This window comes from Ornithodoros turicata, chromosome 3 (genome assembly GCF_037126465.1).
Source record: "Ornithodoros turicata isolate Travis chromosome 3, ASM3712646v1, whole genome shotgun sequence".
In the NCBI taxonomy this organism is placed as follows: domain Eukaryota; kingdom Metazoa; phylum Arthropoda; class Arachnida; order Ixodida; family Argasidae; genus Ornithodoros; species Ornithodoros turicata.
In genome coordinates, this window is record NC_088203.1 from 93860791 (window position 1) to 93883900 (window position 23110).

At 46.0% G+C, this 23110-nt stretch overlaps 1 protein-coding gene and 1 long non-coding RNA gene across 3 annotated transcripts in view; one reads left to right on the plus strand and one right to left on the minus strand.

Annotated features, from left to right (window-relative positions):
• Positions 1-4722: 4722 nt before the first annotated feature.
• The window catches only part of LOC135388853 (uncharacterized), a 203483-nt gene continuing 185095 nt past the window's right edge, over positions 4723-23110 (plus strand). The window contains exon 1 of the long non-coding RNA XR_010421522.1: positions 4723-4775. This is a non-coding gene — a long non-coding RNA (uncharacterized LOC135388853). The remainder of the gene's footprint in view (positions 4776-23110) is intronic.
• The window catches only part of LOC135388851 (hemicentin-1-like), a 381823-nt gene continuing 369666 nt past the window's right edge, over positions 10954-23110 (minus strand). For both annotated transcript variants that reach the window (XM_064618697.1, XM_064618696.1), the window contains exons 11-12: positions 15568-15632; positions 10954-13532 (exon numbers count right to left, since the gene is read on the minus strand). In XM_064618697.1, coding sequence (XP_064474767.1) covers positions 13405-13532; positions 15568-15632 — 193 coding nt within the window. In that variant the 3' untranslated portion in view covers positions 10954-13404. The remainder of the gene's footprint in view (positions 13533-15567; positions 15633-23110) is intronic.

Genomic DNA, 23110 nt, shown 5'->3' on the forward strand with positions numbered 1-23110 from the left:
CAGCATATCAATGATAACAACGTGCCAAACGAAAAATGACGAGTTAAGCAGTAAACAGAAATGATAAACAAGTTAATAGTGGACCGTTCCACGTACCCCGATGCCATCAGGGGGGTATCAAAGAGTGCACAAGAGTCCTATGAACAAGGAATCCTATAGCAGCGCAGTCGTGACCTTCAGCGTGCTCAGTAGGGCCAAGTAGCACTGGGAGGGAAAGCTCTGGGTAGCCCAGATGAGCCAGACGGCGCCGGAGACTGGACCGGTGACCTTCGTACCGCTGGCAGGCAAGGAAGATGTGTTGTACGTCTGCTTCTACATGACACGTGGGACAAAGAAGAGAAGGCACTTTGCTCATCTTAAATAGGAAAAGTGGAGTTTGGGCCACATTCAGCCTCAGCCGAATAAAGAAACGCCTCCTCGCTGCGCGGGATGAGGTAGAGCTGGAATTTCCAGGGCATGTCTCTATTTTGAAAAATGTCCCGATAATAGTCTCAGCTACGAGAATACATATATAGCAAGCGGTTTGCATCTGGTCTTTCTTCAACTTCGTTGCCCCGAATTGTCCCGAATTTGTGCTGAGTGTCCCGGAAGATTGCTGACTCTCCCGGTTGTCCGGACTTTCCATTTATTTAGCGTATATACCTGTAGACAATGTGGTGTTTACCAGTTGATAATACTTTTGCATGGACAAAAAGCGAGAGTTGCATTTTTACGCCATCTCCCCTAGAGCGTCGGAATTTCGGGCGCATGTGCTGGCAACTGCTGTACCGCGTGCCGTGACAGTGGGCGCGTTAAGTGGCTGCTCCGGAGCGCGAGTGTTTGGCACTCCAACCGTTAAGTTGTTACGCTCGTGCTCCGAGTTTGTTACGCGCGCACGCTCTTCCCGCACCTGCCTTTGGAGGGTGCGCGAAAAGGGGTATCATGCTCCGTCACGAAACCTCTTCCCTCCTCTCCACGAAAGCGAAGAAAGAGAACGCAGGACGTGGGGCGGCAGCAGAGCAGTGAGAGTAGAAAAAAGAGAAAGGGAGAAAATGCAGCACAGCGAACGTGTTCAAGCGTCGAAGTGACGTTTAATAGGTGCTCCAGGAGCCCGGAACTCAGGGCGCCCGAGAAGGAGTATGAGAGCAGCTACTTAACGCGCCCACTGTCAAAACTGTGTCGGAGCGTCGCCAGTATGAAGAAGTACGGATTTGTTCCGAGCGTGATTGCAAAGCTGGAAACAGAAGGGCTTGATGTTGAGAAGCAATTTGAGATCTTGGACTTTGCGGCAAATAAGTTGGACAGTCCAGTGAAAGACAAGCTGAAAGCCGATTGACAAAAACCCTGACATAGAGTGGGTATATTCACCGAGAACTCTAAATGGCGATTATGACTTGGATGCAAAACGAGCCTCTCGTTTTGCCTCTCGTCTCTGTAGAAGTGGAGCTATCGTTCTCCGAAAAAGCTACAGCATGAACAAGAACAGGCCCAATAAAAGGCACATCCTGAGTAAAAAGACGCTTGAAATGTTCCTGACCATATATCCTTCAACGCACGAGAACAGACTGTCAGTCTCGCTAATGCAAAACAAGTTAAAATAATCTGAAGCTAATAAAATCAGTATGGACATATTCAGAGATGGGTACGCCGTCCCGGAAAATGTCCCGATTTTTCAACGTTTCCCGTTCCGCCCTTTTCCCGATTTTAGTTTTTTTTTGTCACGCTAATTCCAGCTCCCTTCTGACACCAAGAGAGAGGGGGAGACGTACCTCTTTTTGCGTCAATTATCATACAAATTGACACAAAAAGCCCTCGCCCCCGTCTCTCTTACAATCATATGTAACAATGTTTGGCGCAAAGCATGCTATGCGGTGAAGCCCATCTCCCTCACTCCAGCTCTGGCACGCTAGCGGACATCCTCTACCCCGTTGTTCTTATGCAAAAGGTTCCGATAAAGCAAGAAACCTTGTTCTCTTTCTGCAGGAGGCGGGTCTTGCTCCACGACCCCTCTAACACTTTGCACTCCCCGACGAACTCACGCACCCTCTACGCACCTCCACCCTTCATTCTCCATCCTCCAGCCGTCCTTCGAGAGCAACGCTCTAAAATTAGATTTATACAATTAAATTCGAATTAATAGTAAACATCTTTCTAAATAAATATATAGAATAATAGAAAGTATATAGGCTAATAAGTACATTAAAATATAATTAATTAAAATTATTGGAATTATAGGGTTATCGCTTGCGATTCAGAGAGAGAGAGAGAGAAGTGGGGCATACGCCTTTTTTTTGTCAATCTGGATATATGATAATTGTCACAAAATGCCTTATGCCCCCTCTCTCACTTCGAATCAGAGACGATAATCCTATCATCCGTGGCGCACTGCGTGCTATTCTGTGAAGTTCTGTTTTTGGAGTGAATGTTGCCAGGCACGTGGCAGATTGCTCATCCCATGACGTCATGCTTATGAAAACTAGAAACTAAGTTTGTGGCACTTCCGCTTCAGAGGAACAACATTTGGAACACAATATGAGACACATGGGTTGTAATGGCGTAAGCTCAGTATGATTCTGAAGACAATTAAGTTCGTGTCGCAGAGATAGTAGGCCAACAGTAGGCTTTCCTTCCCTCCCATCTCTACAACTCAATCCTTCTGCCTTTCCCTTTTTTCTTCCTTCCCCTTTCCACGCCTGCTAAACAGTGTTCTGAACATGGTACTACCGATTCTGCTTTTCCGCACTTTCCAATATTTACCGTCATCCCTGTTTCGATATCTGTCATTGCTTCGTTCAGCGTGGTGTGTGCAAACCCTTCTGCAAATACAGTAGAAAGCAGCGACATTTTCCCTTGAGCCTCCTTTTTCCTGTCTATTTTTTCTCTTTTTTTTGTGTGTGTGCATTATACACATTTTTAGCCAAGTTTGTGTAGGTGTACTGTGTTGGCAAGCCCGACTTTCTCGCGGCTTTCGTCCTCATTATTTGCTTTATCATCGTCATCCTTGAGCCCGAGGAATACGAATGTCCAAGAAAATGCTGCCCTTTTCTAAAGTACAACAGCTCGTTTGCACACTACTCATTTGTTCCGTAAATAGAGACAAACGCCGTGCCATTCCTGTCCCATGAACCATTGACGTCCGTCTACATCGTTGGTGCACACACACGAATTGTGTTATTCCGAATTACGAGAACAAAAATTCAGTGGCGATTTATTTAGCGGTAGACGCGAGAGAAATTCGTTAGCATTAAGCGCCTTTTCCGGTTCATACTTGACTTCCAGGTATCCACATCTGGCCTAAACCCAACTTCCGGTTGTCCACTTCCGGTCTAAACCCAAACTTCCGGTTGTCCGCTTCCCGTCTATACTTGGACGCGTTAGGTTCGTGCTCCGGGAACGTTCCCTCTTTCATGGGATCACTTAACACCTCCAGAGTGATTTCCGGTGCACGTTCCCGTGTGCACCCGGCGCACCCCTTCTTCGGAACCGGAGAACGCTGGGGAAGAGCGGGGCCAGTTCGGGAGCGTGACGCATGTTCCGATGCACTCCCTTTCGAAATGGCGCAACCGTTGCAACACGTTGCAACCGCCCATGCTCTTTGTGTTTCCGGAATTATCGGATGTCGGCGGTAAATAGTGATACGATTCCAGAGGACTGCTATGGTTTGCTGCTATGTGTACTTAAAAGCAGACGACAGAATAAAGCTCGATAGGTGGCGCGCGCTCAGGAGACACCAAGGGTACGTTCCCCTGAAAACCCGGGATATGGCGCTCGGGAGCCTGCTTAACGCGCCCCTTGACTTCTAGTATGCACTTCCGATCCAACTCGACTTCCGGTCTAAACTGACTTCCGGTTGTCCACATCCGGTCTATACTTTACTTCCGGTTCGACACTTTCAATTACTATATATAAGTACATTTCATTAACCTTTAATTACTTTCAATTACTCTGTAATTACCTTTTAATTGCCTGAGGTAATCTTGAATTTTTATTTAATTCCCTTTAATTACGGTCACTTGCATGCATTACTATCCGTTCCCCTTTTAATTGAGGTTAATTACATTGAATTACCTCCGGTGACCAGAGGTTACCTTCGGTAATATTTAATTTCATTTGATCTTTCTCTTCATTACATATATCTTACATTGATTACGCTTAAACTCAACTTTCTTGCATTAATTACCTTCAATTACTCTTACCTCTTACTCTTAATTACCTTCGACTACTTCAACTTCAAATCAGTTGCCTCGATTTCCATTTACCCTCTCATATCCCCTTTGCATGTCCAGCTAATACCTCTGCCTCGGTGAGGCTTCACTATCTCATACACGGACACACAGGCTTTTTTAATCTTGACATTTCTAAGGCTAACGCATTAAACTTATCACTGCGGGCATACACGTGGCATCCGTGACGTCAGCTATCCTGCAGCGGCGCAGCGACTAGATAACGGATAGTGGTCGCTATCGCCACGTGGCAGAAATGCTTCGTCACGTTTAATCGAACGGCTAGCGCGAGGCTACATTGCAGTGATTGGCGCGCGTCCCATATCCTCCTACGCAGCAGATAAGACGCAACGTGCGGTTGCGACTTTTGAAACGCGCGAGTCACAAGAGCATGGTGAAGGACTTTGTCAGAAGTGGCCGTTTTTTAAATCGTGCTGTTTCTGAACGTTATAGTGTTTTCTGGTGTCAGCGAGTTTGTAACAAAGTGCATGTTGACTGCGCTTAGTGTGTGGGTGCAGTGCTGTGTTTGAACTGTTGCTACGTGCTGGAGTATGGTTGCACCGCAGTGCTATGGTAAGAGCCTTTCCCTTCTCTACCTTATTCGTACAAGTGGAAACATTATGAGACAGGTGAACGCACTGGTATTCGTGTAGCTGCAATATGATGAAAGTTCCTCAAGAACGCGAGGTAACGTTTCAGCTCAACCTCCTTGTCCACCTGTGTAGCGACAACACGTACAAGCATAAAAATTGCGCGGAAACTCTCTCGTCTGTTAGTGCAGGATAATTTTCACGTGGTTGTGAACAGCTTCAGAGCGTCGAGCCGAAACGTATTTCGTTTTTTTTTCGGGTTCGGCCATACATGTTGGGTTCCGGTTCAGCTCCGGAGTTCACATATGTGGGTTCGATTAACCGGTTCAGGGGTTGTGAACCGGTTCGAGATTCTAATAAGCTAGAAATTTATAGGTAGCCACTAAAAATGATAAAAGATCTCCTAGGTACGTTTTTTATGCATATATTTCTGTTTTTCGACCAGCTGGATATGATTTAAATTGCGAAAAAATAAAGATAAAACTATATGCCTAGATGATAACGATAACACGTCATCTGGAAGCGGAACGCTGGTGTGACTACTGAGTAGAGCATGAAATATGTGTTGGCACCTTACACTTCAGATGTCAGGATGGCATCTGAACAAGGACATCAGGACAAAGGATGTTAGAGCCACACCTAGTTTCTGTAATTTTTTATGTCACATCTTCATATGGCGAATAAACTAGTCACTATTGCTCAAATGAATCTTCCAACGCCCCACCGAAGTCTCAAGGCTTGCCTTCTTCGACGTCACTGGGTTGATGCACTAACATATATATATATTGTTGGAGGCACTTCACTCACTGAAACTTGCATTTACCTCCGTGTGCTTCCTTTCGCCTTCTTAGCATCTGCGTTCTAACAGACTTTTACAACTTCGGCTAGCGTCTACGCCTCTAAAATCGAAACTATAGAAGTACGCCGCGCCAGGGCACTTTCAAGTTGCAATTGGAAGGACTGAACTGCTGTGACAGGCGAATCGCGGGACACTTGCAGCAGCATTGCAGTGCAGCCTTATTGAACATAGTGGTTCTTTGGCTACGTTTCTAATGTTCCACGATGATATTGTTACAATGCACTGCTGCTGCAAACTTTCGAAGGTAGGAATGACAAAACATGTTTCTTGTATAAGTGGCGGCGAGAGTAAACTTCCTTCACCCTTGGCCATGTATGTTCCGCGCTACTGAATGGGCCGCCAGATCCCGAGTATTACGTCACATAAAACGGATGTCGCCACCAGACGATGGGATAGATAACAGGCGGTACACACCAACCCGAACCGGTAACCGAAGTTTTTAGATCGGTTCCGGTTCAGCAGCAAGATGGCGCTAGTAATTACGGTTCAGTTTCAGCTAAAAATAACGGTTAATTCCGGTTCGGTACGACGCTTTGAACAGCTTGAAAGGGGGTGCGACAGCGTTCAGCCTCCATGGGATTCCTAATATACGTCTTTTTTTTTTATCGTGTAACCCTAGGAGGACTCGTGCAATTTGCGTGACGTGTGTCCTTGCAGGTGCATTTCAAGGATTTCTTTTAATGAGGATAGATTTTCAGTGTGGGTGTTAGACACTTTCCTACAGCGTTCAAAGGATGAAAAAAAGAAAGGAAAAAAGAGTGCCGTATTTCATTCACTTTTTCTGATCGCTCACAAAATATAGATGCCTCAAACGGGAGTTGTAATCTCATTAGGTACCAGAAAAAAAGATGTATGCAGGGTGTCCACCGTAACTCCAAGTATTTTTAAAAATAGAAAAATCACTTTTTCCCAGTTTTAACCAATGGCAATGTACTCTACGCCTAAAGGCCCACCTTAAGATGGCTCAGGCAAGCTTCTGTGACGATGCATTAATTAACTTTCGTTAATTAACTTTTTAATTATCAACGATAGAAAATTGACCCAATGAGAACACCGGATCCCTTGGGGCCACTGGTAACGTTACCGTTTTCAGAACAACAATTGAGGCAGATATAGCGCGAGAAAAGGGCCTGGAAATAAGGTACTCTGGTGGTCATTTTTCGGCACTCAAGTAGAAGCGCTCCTGTTTTCATGTTCCTATGTACGCGGCGGTGGGAAAAAGCTGTCGCACCAATCTGTCCCCCCTGCGACAGTTTAAGTAATTACTTCTAGAGTTACGGTGGACACCCTCTATATAAAATCGATACATCAAATAATATTTCCAACATACTGTTTTGTAAATTGTGGTTAGCCGGGAAGACTCGCCAGGATATCAGATCCAAGCTAGGTATAAGGTGTAACCTAAGTATATATGATAAGTATATATGATATAACAGGTACATGACACATAACGAGGCCGTAACGGAATCTTGCTGTCGAGAAACAAATCTTGTTTGGATAACGAACGAGTATTCCTGCCCCTGCAATCTTTTCGTACAGTTTCATGAGACGCTTGAGAGCCGATCCAATAGGTTAAGAGTTTACGCAAAGTGGAAGCACCAAGCATTACTCGATACCGCGCTCAAACACGGTCTTTCGTTTCGTGTGCTTTCAAGGGCAACGGCTTTGCTCAATCCCCTCTGCATCTCGTGTCGTTTTCTGGCGAACGTTTCATCATACATTTGGTAGGTCGGGTTGTTTGCGTGCATTACGCATGGGTAGAGTGGTGCCGCGTCAAAATTTTGTCCCGGGCCAAACCTGGAAGTTCTGTGTGAATTGGAAATTCGGTCACCGTTTTGTTCAAGGGGTGCTGTCTCACATATTAGACTGTTTTAGTACATCGCATGCAAAGGCGATTGCGTACGCAAGGGATAGCGTTGGTGGTTCTACGCACTGCGCGAAGCTCTCTTTCTGTTACGGGCATGCGCAGAACCATCAACGCAATCCCTTACGTACGCAAACGCGATAGCGTACGTAAGGGATAGCGTTGTAACGCCCGTAACAGAAAGAGAGCTTCGCGTAGTGCGCAGTACCACCAACGCTATCCCTTGCGTACACAAAGGCGATAGCGCACGATATAGTAAAACTCACTTTTCTGTTATGGTACGATATAATAAAATTCACTAATAGAGAGTTTTAAGTAACGAAATGGTTTCGGCGCGTTGGTAAGAATCAGCCATAGCTAATCAGCCTCGCTAATAAAACTTAGAGTGATATTAAACGGTAGGAGCAACTTATTTATTTACACATGGTAACGAAACTTTCGTGCACGAGACTGCACTTCTTCAGGTTACTTAGTTGGAAGTTGGTGCCTGTCCATGTCTAGTGCCTTCTGTTCCTGTCTTGTACATTCTACTAACTAGGGCGTGCATTCTACTACTACATTTCTTTCGACTAACCCCACGTAAGGCTTCTTTTTTCTGTTCTTAGCTTTTCCTTTCTCTACGAGGTCCAGGCCGGCGATACCTTTGGTGGTGCGGGCCTGGGTCTCCCTTATTCTGCTTCCTGTTTCCGAGAGTAATGTCCCTGTCTTGCCGCATGGCTGAGCGAGTTTTAGTAAATCGTACGCTAGCGCCTTTGCGTACGTAAGGAATAGCGTTGAAGGTTCTGCGCACGCGCAGAACATAAAGACAGCTGTGCGCATTGCGCAGAAACACCACGTGCGCTTACGTACGCCCTTAACCCTTACGTAAGCAAAGGCGTCAGCATACGATATACTAAAACGTGAGTATAACGCACTGTGTGTAAATCCAGAGGCTTTCGCATATTTGATGGCATGTGTGTGTTCATCGTGTCATCATCATGTCGCATCTCATTCCGTCCATCGTGTCTTGGGGTAGTGGGCCGCAGCTCATGTGGCGTATTTCCCTGTTCATCATCATCGTTGTTAGCTTATGGCGGACGTTACGGTGTGCGAAAGCGTGTGAAGCCGAAGGCATTAGGAGCTGACTTCGCACGCGCAATTTGCAATATCCGCTCTCGTAATTGGTATTTCTTCGATTGGACTCGTTTCTCTTAGTTAGTCGGCGAAAAGCAAACCATTTCTTTCTGCTTGCTTCTCGTAGGGATTCCGCTGTAGGTAGGTAGATAGGATACGGAGAAGTAAAGGAGGCGTTCGTACGCTCGCACTGGTGCGATCGATAGAGAAGTTAGTGAGAGTGTTCTGCGCGTCTGCAGTGCCGTTCGCTAAATAAGAGCACGGCTGGCAGAAACTTGGAACGGTGCAGGAGCTAACAACATCATAGTGCTGGCGGATTAACACAAAACAGAAAAATGTGGCGCTTATAAAGAGGGTGGGCAACTGCAGCTCTCATTATTGGTGGAGGAGAGGAAATAAATAAAGGAATGAACGAAATAAAGTGCTGGATACGGGAATTACAGGAGTCACATTCATGGTCACAGTAAATTCACTAACTTAGTGTCTTTAAAAAAAACGTACAAAAGCTTGCAGAGCTTGGAGATGTACAGGTGGATTCTTCGCGATGTTTGCACCCAAGACCTTCGTCGCTTCAAAAAGTCCGCTGTCGAGTCGGGCCATTGCTGCCTGATGGAGGTGCTGTCGATGCTGATGATAGTCTGCAAGACAGCAATATATGTTCTGTGGTGGTGGTGGTGGTGGTAGTGCTGAAGGAGCTCGCCGCTGTCTTCCTCACAGAGGTGGGCAACGTCACGACAAACGCTCTGGGGGGAATGTGTGCCCAGGGCCGACTTCAAGGGAACTGTGCTGACATATGTCTTACAGCGTCTGAGGAAAACCCAGGAAAAACCCCAGACAACTCAGCCGGCAACAGCCCCTGACATTCGGCCAATTAGAGGAGTTAGCCTACCTAAGTCTATGCAATAGTCGTCTGGATGCGTTCGTTGCACAGCTCCCTACGAAGCTTACAAGCGCTGAGAAGGCAGCGTCCATCTTCATGCGCAGCGCAGGATAATGTATGTCCTGTAGTTTCTGTCGTTCGACACACTGATCGGTTAAGTCAGCTGCCCAGCTTTGTCCAGGAGCTTCCCACCACCGGTGTGCATGTCCTGGGTCCTCCAATGATGTCTACATTGCACTTGTGTGGGACTCTATCGTACGAAAGAATAGCAAGTTTTGGTCTCCTGGATGAAATTGCTCATGTTGTCATCTATGAATCCATTTACCCTCTCTAAATACGCTGGCAAGTGCGTCTCTGCGCATGAGAGGAGGCAGTGAGAGGGAAGAGGGAGGGCGCCGCCGTAGCCAATGGGGCTTCCCGAGTGGAGTAACACGGAGAGGAGATATGCGCAGAGCGCCTGGTTACTTGGATAGCGTATTGTCGTCACTATACCTCTCCCTGTTTGTAAACAAATGACGTCATAGTGTTCGACAGCGCCACCAATTTGGTGGAGTTGAACTACGCTCGAAGATAGGACCGAACAAGGTCGCGCCCGAAAGCCACGGCCTTGAGGGGATTACGATGGTCTTTGAAAGGGATGCGACCTTCGGTCCTACTTTTCTTTCAATAGGAGGTAGCGAACAGGTGCCCATTCGTGGAAGCCATCCCTCTCCTTCGGATTTGTTTTGTTTTCAGTCTATCTACCAACGATATGATGACGTTTCTCGGGTCGAGGTCTATTGTGCCTTGAGGTAGTGGGCCGCACCTCATGTGACGAATTTCCCCATTCACCATCATCCATTTATGTGTTCTTGTTGTTGTCCGCCATGATATTTTTGCGGTCTTACTCAGGCTACAGGCAGGTCTTACTCAGGCGTCCAGGCCCCATGAGGTTGCCTATACATGTTTAAAATCGTATAGTACCGCAAAACACTGCGTTTCGCACCTCGTTCACTCTTTTTTTTTTGTTCTTGTTAGCGCCTCGAAGCAACTGTGGCTATGAGCGTCGTACTCGCGTGGACAGATGGAGCGATTAACAGCAGGAAGGAGAGAGACACGGCGTCCGATGTAATGATCACTCGCACAATGAATACACTTTAGACGGAGAATTATAGTCCGATTAAGTGCTAGAGCAATATAGCTAAAATCAACACAGACAGCAATATTTCGTCTATCTCCTACAGGAATTTTTGTCGTATAAGGTTAGTCGAGAGGATTCAACCTGGGTGGAATATGTAACATAGTGACATAACAAGTGCATAAACACATAATGGGGTCGTAGTCTAATGGCGGGGTCGTGGTGGGGGTGCGCTGTCGTGCGTGCCTGTCTGGAGAGGCAAGCATGGATGGTGTACGACCACTGTAAATCCTTTGCGCACTTTCTGAATGTAAATAAGACGCCGGAATGAAAAAGGAATGATTTCTTTATTCACAATTGGGGGCGTCAGTGAACGACGTCCATTGAAAAGCCACAGGTGTCACTCGATGACGGGTCACAGATTCGCGTGAATAGTCTTTCAGTCCCACAAAAGAACACAAGCAACAATGGTCGGACAGCGAGTGGCACACATCACCATCTTGCGGCACCGAAAACACACATATAATGCGCGCTTTATTAAAAAAAAAAAGGAATCCTTTTTCCGAACGATTCACTCGATCACTCACTGGCTCGTAGCTCATAAACTGCCTCGTAATACGTATATCGTAGCAAACATCGTTTGTACTACGCCTATGGCAGATTGAGACGTAGACAGGGCTTCCTTCTGCAGTTTAATGCTCGGCGGAATGTGTATGCCTCTGGTTTATTCGAACATAGACGATGTTACATGGCATTCAAGGTCGTAAGCACGGTTCTACATTTCCGACATTCGCTCCAAAGCGACGCGTAGCTATCGCGCGATATATGTATATTTGTTGTTTGTTGTTTGAAATTTTGTTATTTATTCATTATCTATTTATTTATTATTAATTGTTCGATTGATTTATCGTTAAAAATTCCGAATTTCGATGTGGTTTGCCCGGAAAAGGTTTCTTTAAAATGCCAGTACTCCGTTACCGGGAGTGTTTGGAGGCACACAGCGCAAAGAGAAGCGGTCCCATAATTCTGAAATCCCCGACCCTGGAGTCAGATTTTATTTTAATTATTTTATTTTAATATTTCGTGGTGTATAACGTTTCGCTATTCGCAGACGTCTCTCCTGTATTACTGTTGTTGCCCTTGTGAACGTTAGTAATGGAGATGAAACATCTCTTTTTGTTTAAATAATAGAATCCAGTGGTCCCCAGACGTATCAGGGAGGACAAATCTATTAGTGTTGGCCGTATTAAGCGCAAGTTTGCTTAGTCTTTCTCATGATAGCATATAGGAAATGAATATTATTTGATTTAAAACAGTACCTATGACCTTTGGAGTTCTCGCAATTCTTACCCCATGGTGCGGAAATAACTTCTGACCTTATTCGTTTGGAAATGCACGTTATACGCGTGTACGACGTATTCCTAAGCAACCATATTGAGTGCTTATTCGTTTCAGGTAAAGTTAAATAGCGATGGAGTCCCAAACAACATTATATTAAATGACAGATACCGATAAACGTCTTTGAAATTTGCGCAAAAGTAAATGCCTCAAACACAGAACTCTAGGGACGAGGTCTCACAGTGCAGACGCCATTTACGCATTGATCGAGGAAATAACTTTTTGTTGCGGCTCCGGAGTTTTCTGTTGCTGAACCATGAATCTGTCCAATGGAGGGGGCTTCCTTCGTCGTTTTCAACCTCTAGCAAGGTCGAATAATCGAAATTGCCCATTTCTGAGTTACGTAGTATATAGGCGTGTGCTCCACTATCCAAGCAACTTGAGGCGTGATGCAGCTTTTACGGGCGTTGACATTGGGGGATATATCGAACAGATATTACATCATTTTCCTTTATTTGGTCCCACTTCGGCTAAATACACCTCAGCCATCCCATTCTGGACTTCACCGCGAGAGCATTTATTCTGATTAGCCTCGACTATAGCCACGACGCAGGAAGTCTGTCTGGAACCGTCACAAAAGAGATTCACATAAATTTACGTAATCGTCTTCGAACATTGTGTCTTATCACTTCATTCAGCTCCATAGCACACGCCTTTAAATACGCAGATAACCCAAATGAAAGCACTCAGCCAAGAATATGAACTCTTTATGTGAATTAAGTGTGCCTTATGTGTATCGGCTCATCGCCTGCACGTACCCTGTCGTTAAAAAGGACGCAACATTCACACCTTTTGGCTACGAATAAAAGATGTCATCTCAGGTGCACTCTCTTCACTGTACAATAAGTGCGAAATGTACAATAACATCTTGTCCTCATCACACATTACACAGATATTTTTCCCCCGAAAGGAAACTTCTCTCTGTGTGACACTCTGTGTGAGGGCGCGGACTAGTATAAGCAAAATACGGTATTTGCGGTCCATAAGTACACAGATTGCAAATTGCAAATAGAACGACAGCTGTGAAACCCCAGAGTTCCAGTAGAGAGTCTGTTTCTTCACTGGCATAATTATCATTTCCCTTCTATATATTTCTGGGTTCATAACCACACATGGCACTTGACAGCAGTTTTTTTTTTCTCTCTCTCTTTCTTTCTCCTTCACAAACACGGCTCTTTTTTTTTCACACTCGAAAAAAAGACCCGCTGCACGTCGCATGAAGCACACACTGTGACCTCCATCCATAATGTAGAACAAGGCATGTTTTAAAGTCGGCACGTTGAGCAGCTGTTGGCGCATAGGATTTGTGGGTGTTTGTGACGTTTCACATGACGTCAGGGCCACGCGTCACGTGATGCGGGTGCACATTCAATGGTGGTGTTTACGATGGCGACGGAATCCGTAATTTGGTGTGCGCGTGTTGAGGAACCACGACTGCTCCGTTGCCGTTCAGATGGGGCTTGATCATCATGGGGTCCTTGAACGTAATCATGGCTGGCTGATCGAACGCTGAAAATGGAGAAGAAGACAATGAAGTGAATGACAATTTGAATGAGAATTTCAAAGTGAATGACAGTTTGAAATTAGATGTACGCAGAGGTGGTGACGGCCATAGTCTGCCACGCTCAGGCGGGCAACGTCACAACTATCGCAGGGGGGGGGGGGGATCGTGCGTCCTGGGCCGACTTCGCAAGGAACTGTGCCGATATTTGTCTTAAGAAAACAACCCGACAGCACAGCCGGTGCCCAGATTCGATACACCCGGGTCACCGGGTGTACACAGAACACGGTGAAGGCCTGAATGATACCGCTATCACTCCTGATCGTGGAAAGACGGTGCGCACGCCTTTTTTTGTGTGTGTCAATTAACATTTATTTATAAGTGCGTAAGTTTCACAAGAGGGCGCACACCTCCCGTTTTAATTTTTTTAAATTCCGTGTTAGCGCCGCGAAGCAACTGTGGCTATGAGCGGCGTACAGACGTGGACAGATGGAGAGAGGACAGCAGGAAGGAGTGGGGGACAGGGGGGCTAGTATGCGTCGTGGGCCGACTTCAGGGGGAACTGTGCCAACATTCGTCTGGAAAGTCTTCAGAAAACCCAGGGTAAACCTCAGACAGCACAGCCGGTGACAGGCAGGATTCGAACGCGTGTCATCTCCCAGTCTCTGCGTGGAAAGCGATCATCCTAACCACTATGCCACGGGAGCTGGTCCCGTTTTCAATAGATCGGGTGAGAGAACGACATTGCTCCCGATGATGGTTGGCGCGTCGTGCGGTGAAGCTCTGTTTCCCTTCATCCCTTCCTACTCGCGTGCAGATAAGTCCGAAACGTCGCCACACCAGCACTGGACAGCTGCTCTTCGGCCTTCTTGGGCCATCAGCAGCAGTGCGCAGGTGGGCAACGTTGGAGTGGGTTGCGTCAGAAGGTCACGTGGAACCTGCGCACTGCTGATGATGTCCCAAGAAGGCCGAAACAGCTGTCCAGTGCTGGTGTGGCGACGTTTGGGACTTCTAAACACATGTTCTACGCGCAGCCAAGGAGCTTCGGCTACTTTGCTTTCCTATATATAACGAAGGCTCTGTACGAGCTCTGAAATAAAACGAAACGAATGCCGTTGTCCTCAGGATTACGTGTTCAAGAAGTCTACACCGGTTCACTTATCTGGTATCGCCACGTTAAATGTTCGTGTATCGGACAACGTTTGTACGAATTAAAAAAGTCATCGGTATTTGATAAAAAATATCGATGCTCGATGTTCTCGAATTCGTGGCTATATGTACCAGTTGTCTCTCACGAAAGCTTTGTATTTTGTTACGTATTTTTATGCTGCGAACGCCCATGTGAGCTGTGTTATGCATATATAGTTGTGTACATATAGCATGTAGCTGTTTATATATATATATATATATATATATATATAACATCTAATCTAATGCCTATGCTACAAATAGATAAGGCAGCACAAACGCAGGTGAGCTCGTGGCAGAGATGCATGAAGAAATATAAGCCTGAGCTTGGGCAACATATTCTCAAGAAGGACGACACGTGCGACAACTCAAAGCAGCGACAGCTATAGGCTTCTGAAATCCTTTCGACTGAGTTTCAGCCCTTAGTTTTTCTATGGTTCTTAATTCCATTAGCACATTACATCAATATAGAAAACAGTACGAGGTTGTGCTTAACTTAGACCTTTTGTGTATAACCCAGGCCAGTACCCGCGCTCTGGTACACAAACCAGTAGCAGTATTGCAGAAATAGATTGAGAACGATGATAGTCCACCAGAAACCAGAAGGCCGACTTCACCGTTCTAGTACAGCGTTTCTCAAAGCTATTTATTGCGGCATAGCTATTACTAGAGTGCGCAAAAACCTGGAACATCCTTGAGTTGCTTTTCCATAACGCGATAAGTTGTCTCTAAAACGCAACTAAGAAAACTGGATATCTGAACGCGGGCAGAAGACACGATGTAACAAAGCAGGCATGTATATACCATGGTTGCCGGTATTTCGAGAGTGAGTCTTCCGTGTGATACATCTCTTACCTGCAAGTTCCGTTCCCAGGTCAGTATTTCCTTCCACCAAGTCGTGCCTCACGCGGTTACAGTCCCTGCGGGGATAAAAAAAAGAAGAAAAGTGGGAGTGAGATACAAGGACATGTGACCGTGAGAGCCGAGCTCATTTCCTTATTACGGGATATAGTGCGCGGCAAAACTCTGTAACGGACTTCACCGGTTGCTTCACGCGAGGTCTCAAACTTTTTTACGGGAGTTTGGGTGATAAAATATGCGCAGGGAGGACAGCAGAAGAGAATCTTTCTTGGCAAGTTATCGCTGAAGTTACGGAACTCATTATGCAGAAAGGACAGCCTCGTGTGTCGCGCCCCGATTTGGGAGCATATTTGGGAAACTGATCTCGAGCGGGATTTCTCTACAACGAGGCTCGCTTTATGTGAATCGTAAATAACGGCACACAGACACAAAACACGACGCGTTTACGACGTGGTGCACTTCAGAAGGCATTGTGGCAATCTGTTTTTCGTACGGATGCCTTATTGTTTTGTTGGTGAATGGAAAAATGTTACTAGGATGGTAACCGAAAATGGATCAATTATGTACGAATGAGGCGCACTCAGAACTTCGCGGCATAAGACGACCCACACTCGTAAAACAGGCTGTTGTGGTGGTGGAGGCAGCTTGCCGTTGTGGGCCTCACAGCTGTGGCCGTCGTCACGACTGTAGCTGAAGAAGATGGGCGCGTTAAGTATAGCGGATCTGCAGAGCGCGCTCCGGAGCCTCTACTAAACGGTTTTTAAGCCGAGAGAGCGTTGCGTGTGCAAACCCCCTCTAGGTCTCTGGGTGCCGCCGAATGTTCTTTTCCGGTAAAGTAGTCTTCCGATCGGGCTGTCTGCAGCCTTGAAAAGATTAATTAAGGTGCAGGTGTGTACAACCGGAGAAGAGGGTGGAGAGCGTGGGGAGCACTCCGACCTGTGGGTAGGAGCGCGGGAGCGCCACACTCCGCAAGAGGGAGATGTCCCGACTACCAAAAAGGAGCACGTTCCATGCGCACCGAAGCAGATACTTAACGCGCCCGAAGATGATGAGATGATGACGAAAATATATTGAGGGTGTGAAGTAGGTGGGCTGATGGTTGTTTCGCACTACACACTCTACGCTGCTAAAACAGTCTGTGTCCTGATTTGTTCAAAACGGGGGGGAGGCGCCTATCTGGGACACACATAATGTGTCCCAGGTAGGCGCCTCCTCCAATTTTGGACAGATCAGGTCAGGACACAGAATGACATCGTTCAGAATGATGGTTTGCTAAGAGCGTGCTGTGTGGCGAAGTTCTGTTCTAGCAGTGCAGGCTAACTATGATTCAGAATGCTATACCGTTGTCTATCTCCTTGTTTATTGAAATAGAACGAGAACGCCTTTTGTGACAATTTACTGTGACGTTAATTATCACAAAAAGGTGCATGCCTCGCAGCATGAGCGAATCAGGAGAGAGGACGATGTCATTCGGATTGAGGGTATAGGAGCGTGTTATGAGGTGAAATTCAGTCGTAAGATATGCGGAATGGAACTAAAGGATATGGATATGAATAAGATATGGACGGAACAATATGGATAAGATAAACGGAATGAAACCACTGGCAGCAGCTACCACAATCCAAGTGTAGATAGTACTTTTATGTTTCCTTGTATGTAGCACTTATTTTTCTGATATTCTTCGTGCTCATTGAACACGTGGTACGCCAAGGTCTTATAAATGCATTACATTATATATACAGTGATGATTGATGAATATCCCAGTTCGCTCCAGTTTGAACCCGATGCTCATCGGTTTTCTCGCAGACCTTCCTTGAAGAGAAGGAGCCTACCCGTACATTGCATCATTAGTCATCTGCATCATTTGAGTCAATAATGGAATATGCGGTAACTCTCCTGCAATCAGTCCTTAGATATTAACGTCTCTGTGCACTACGAAACTGTCACGTGGTATCCCGTGTTCTGGGAGAGATAGCGACGATTCCGCGTAGGTCGCTTTATCGCACTGTCGTCAGTTGCTCGTGTTGGGCTGTCACTCCTCTGACGTTGGGAACGAGTGTAACTGGCGGAGTTTTTTGCTGCTGGACGAAAAAAAAGAAAGTAAAAGAAAAATAATGAAGGAGAAAACCAAAACCATGTTTCTACGACGACGTAACGGCACAACCTGGAGACCACGTGCCACGCACACTCTAAAAACGGCACTTCACCGCATAGCACTCTGTGCGCCAATAATTGCGACGAACGATAGCGGGCGTACGCTTTTTTTGTGCCAAGTTGGATATGTGAAAATGAACACAAAAATGCATTCGCCCCCACTCCCTTCGAATCAGAAGTGATAAGCCTATCATTCGTGGCTATCGTTGGCGCACAGCGAGCTGTGCGGCCAAGTAGTTTAGCTCTGCCATGCATCGTTTGGTTTCGATTAGGGATGGGCCAACCGAATCCGGGAATCCTCGAATCCAAGGCAGGGATTCGAGATTCGGGAATCCGAATCCCAGTACGCAAAACGGCGAATCGAATCTTTCGAATCCACGAACCACGTTTGTTTGTTTCCTTTTAAAATTGGCGCCTCCGGAGTCCGCCGAAAGCCTGATTGGCCGGCTGGTGTTTTCTTGTTTGTTTGTTTACATTGCTCTGGACTGAAAGAGTTCAGGAAGGAACTCTTTCAATAAAAGTTTAAAAGCAGCATGGTTTTACCTTTGATTATTTCTTAGCTTTATGGAAATAATTCGCACTCGAGAGCTTATGTATTTCCTGTAGTCTGCATCTCCCCATTCATTATCATCAATTTATTTGTTTTTGTTGTTGTTGTAGTCGACGAACAACGTGTTAAATAAATTGCATTTAAGAGGTATATGGGTATGTTTTCTGCTGAAAGTGAACTATTATTTAGTTTGTTTTTCATCAAATAAAGGTACCAAATTCTGCCTCAAAACACTTTTCCGTAGAAGTGTTGCTCCCCAGGCTTTTAAAACTCTTTCGAAAGGATTCAAGATTCGTAACATTCGTAGAACCTTCCTTGGGTTCGAATTCGGAAAATTCTGGACTCGTCCCATCTCTGGTTTCGATGCTTTCTTTATGTGCATATATTAACCATCTGTTGTCTGCAGATTCTCCACCACTCGTTTCGCGCGCACACGCTATTTCATAACTTGCGCTATACATGCCGTTTTCACCGCTTCCGATTTGGTGCCAAAACAACATCCGGTTTTACAGCAAACAGGCTCTGCGCCAACCACTGTGCCGATTGATACAGTTATCGCTTCCGATTTGAGGAGAGAGAGGGTCGCATACGCTTTTTTTTTTTTTTGTGGCAATTTGCATTGCCACAAGAAGGCCTCCCATTTTCAACAAATCAGGAGAGCCAAAGATAATTCTGCATGGCGGCTGGTTCCGAGCGTCCTTAACTGCCGACGGACCGGAAGTCTTCTTGGCACCGGAAGCTGTAGCGTGGGCTTGTTTGTGTTTACCCGAGAATGTCATGTATACTATACTGTACTCATGTATTACTGCTTATATCCTGCATAAGGCGCCACGAAATGTGCGAGGAATAATTCGCGCGTCAAAGAGGTCGAGAAAAGAAACGAGTGACTAAACCCTAACCCTGTCTGTTCTGCAAGCAGAATACCACCCCGAGGCATTTCGACACAAAGCAGCTCACCGCGCTCACTTAACGACAATCATCTGCCTTGCCTACACATACCAACATACATGTATCCCCACAACAGACCACCCAAGGAAGCGCAATCACATAAGGCATCCCTAACGTACACCTAACTCCTTCCTGTGGAAACACCTCTGCGAGCGAAAAGCTTGCTGACCATCAGCTCCAGGAAGGCTTTTCTTCCAACGATTATGTCGCTCGTTGTGCACTCGTTTACGCAGAGTCATCTCCAACAAATGGCTTCATCTGCTGGTTCTAGTCCTAGCGCTAATGCAAAGCGCCGTCTTCTCTGTCGAACGCAGGCAGCGAGGATTTCGAAGCCTACGTGTGGAGCGTCTAATGGACGAGATAATTTGCCGTCGAAAAGTTCTCCTCCCTCGTTCGGCCGAACCTCGCCGCTGAATGCGTAATGGCAACGAAGAAGCCTCTTGCACGATGTCGCCTTGCACGATGCGACGGCCGTAATGAACGCGCGACGTTTGCGACATTGCTTTCGTTTTCGACCGGGACGGCTTTCGACGTCGCATATGGCGCTTTCCTCTAGAAGGGATCCCGTCGCTTTATGAAATGTGCAACGGGCGACGTCTATGACTTACTAATTACGTTTTATCGCTTTAGTGGAAGTGGACAGAACATGCTCTGCTTAAGTAGAGTGGCTTGTGGCGTCATGTCAATTTAAGGCGCCCTGCTGAATACGCTGAGCTAACTCGGTTAGGGATAGTGCTTTGCTGGTTCGGAAGAAAGACGTTCGCTGACAAAAATTGCGTCCTGTTCTGCACTGAAATTTGTTGTCGTTGACGTAACAGTCATATCGACGTAAATACAGTTATACCGGCGCAAGCAACGTTTCATTCATGTGCTTTTCAAACAACGGGCAGCAAATTGTGCCAGAAGGAAAAATTTTACGTTCATAATTATTTGGTCAAACTGTTGCATTACATACCGTTTGGTCGCAGTCTTTCTCTTCAGTTGAAATTTGTCTAAGTTAAACTGAATGCATCGAGAGCCCACGTGTGCAATCTTTAATACTTTGCTTTAATGCTTTTTGGCCACCCTCTGATGTACAGGTTCCTACAAATGTTTCCAATAAATGAAATGAAAAATGAAATGAAAATACTGCATCCACGTAAGTGCATGATCACACGTGCGACGTATCGAGTATAGATAAATCACCAGTAGGTTGTTGTTACTCTTCAAAACATAGCAAGTTCGTAAGAACGCCAAAGTTTTCAAAAAGAGAACTATGCAAATAACACGCGATAGCGCAGACATGCATTTCTGGTTCAGTTTCCCTAAAGTATTGATTTGCAATCCTATTGGACTAACGCGCTCGCACTCTGTGAACTCTGAAAGACTCTATAGAATAAAGCGGTAAACATCCATTATCGCATCTCGTTTGCAAGTCCAGTAAACTATGCAGTCATTGCAGCGTCCCCTGCACTGAAAATGTTAATGATACACATCCACTCGCATCATAGTCGGCGAGCGACATCAAGGCAAGCAAGACGAACGGACCTTCTCGACAGTCGGCGTAGGTAATCGAGCGAATGCGTACCACATACCCCTGCTGAGGTGTTAAGTCACTTTAGATTACTCCACTAGAATATTGAGCGTTTCTCCTTCAAGGTATATAATACGGTGCTTTAACGACTCGCGGCGTGGCATGGAGCTGGTTGGTTCCGTTATAATGGTTATATCCCATACTCATCACGCTTTATGTGCTGCTGATGAAATGCGTAGATCGCGGGCTTAGCTCTCGTCTCCTTGGATGATCCGTACGGCGTGTATTTGAGCGCTATGTAATGATCTATGGTGATGACAGTGGCGATTCGTACACTGTAATCACGGAATGGCTTATGTGAAGCTTACTTGAACGATGGTCGAGACTAGAAGTGGTTGGGTACGATTGTGCTGCTTCGTCAAGAATAGATATACAACGTACGACGGGAGATTAGATGGGATACACGGATTAAAAACACGGAGAGGTTGTTATTCCCGATGCGGAGAGCCACTTCGATATACGTTATGTGTGGGAAAATAAATATGAGCAGCGGATACAAATAAAGTAGAAAGCTTAAGGTGCTTCATCACTATACCGTTCGGTCTTGCCGATCGCCGTAGCGGGGACGCACCTTCAGATGCTCGCGGGCCCGAATTTGTTGAATTTAAAGCGCACCTGAAAGTTTAGATCTCAGGGCGATAGATTTTAGGGCGATCTCATCACGGAGCAAACCAAACAAGCCAGGAATGTTATAGTTCAGAATTTGCTAAACTTAGTGGCCACCAATATGTGTCTTGTGTCCGATTCGCGCAAAATAGGGAAGGCGAAATTGAAGACTTTTGGTAGTCGGGTAATTCCACCAAAATTCGACCAGGCCGTGTACCTCGACATCTACGATCTTCCGGCAAAAAAAAAAAGAAAAAAGAAAGAAAGAAAGATATATTTGTTAGTTGATGCCAAGTGATGAAATAGCAACCTGTTTCCAGCTTCTAAAGTACAGCCTCACAATCACGACCACACATTGTACGAAGTTTTTTTTGTGTGTGTGCGTTGTCTAGCACGTGGAAAAGACGTAGACGACTTCATGTTGCTGTGCGTCACGTATAGTTATTTTCTCAAAAAAAGGCAAAGTTACAAGCAAATGCTAAAATGTTTCCTTTCTGACGCTTTCCTCAGTGCGGACCGCTCGTACGTCGCAGAAGCATCAAAAGAACAACAGCCATTGCGTTCGCTTTCTTTTGGTATACATTTCGTGTAATGTGCATGCACTGTCTTGATAGCATTTGTCTTTATTGGGTATGTGGTACCGAAAAATCCGGCCCATTTGGACGTTACTGCAAAAACACCATGAAAATTAAAGTTCATCTAAAAAATTCATTTTTTACATGTCAGAGACCTTTCCTTCACCTACGAATACAGCAAAAATTAGAATTCGTTCTCGATTATGGGCGCGGTGGCGAATTTTCGAAGTGGGGCGGCGAACGCGTGCACGCGTCGCTGTCGAGGTCTCTCGCAGACGCTTCCGGTCGCGTTAACTTATATCGGCGTGAATTAGAAATTAATAAAGAAGGAAACACATCGTGATTGTCGTCAGGCCAGAAAACTGGCACATGTTTTTTTTCTCTCTCTCTCTCTGGAAAACGACTACACTTTGGGCGCTGATATCAGGTTCTTTTTTCATCATTTGGCATCAACTAACTAGTATATATACGAGGGGTGTTCAAGTCAAACCGGGACTTTCTGTATCCTGAGTGTACAAATGGCTCGCTCTACTTCTTTTTCGTCATTTTCACACGCGACAGGCCTCCGCGTTCACCACGTGGTGGTCCAAAGTTTGTGCAAAGCAGAAGACACGTGCTGGACAAGGTGGCCGACAACGAGGTGAGCGCGCACATCGAACAGCGAATTGTCATGAAGCTTCTCGTGAATGAAGGTGTAAAGTGATCTGAAATTCACAGAAGACTTCAGGCTCAGTATAGCCACGGTACACTTAGCCGCGGCAAAGCGTTTGGGTGGTGCAAACGGTTCCGTGACGGCCGTACATCAGTACAGGACAATCCCGGCCGGGGGTGGCTCAGAGCCCAGTGTCAGAGTTCCTGAGAACATCAAACTTGTGGAGCGCCTGATCCTCAAGGACCGACGGATATCTCGATATCAACAGTGCACATAGTGCGATCAATAGTGCATATTACTGCCAGATTCTCAGGGATGTGCATAAGGCGCTGAAGCAACAGCGGCCTGGCCTCATCACCAAAGGAGTCCTCCTCCTACAGGACAATGCACGCCCGCGTACCGCGCATCTCACGACACGCACCTTACAGGAACTTGGCTGGGAGTTGCTGCCACATTCCCCTTACAGTCCAGACCTCGCC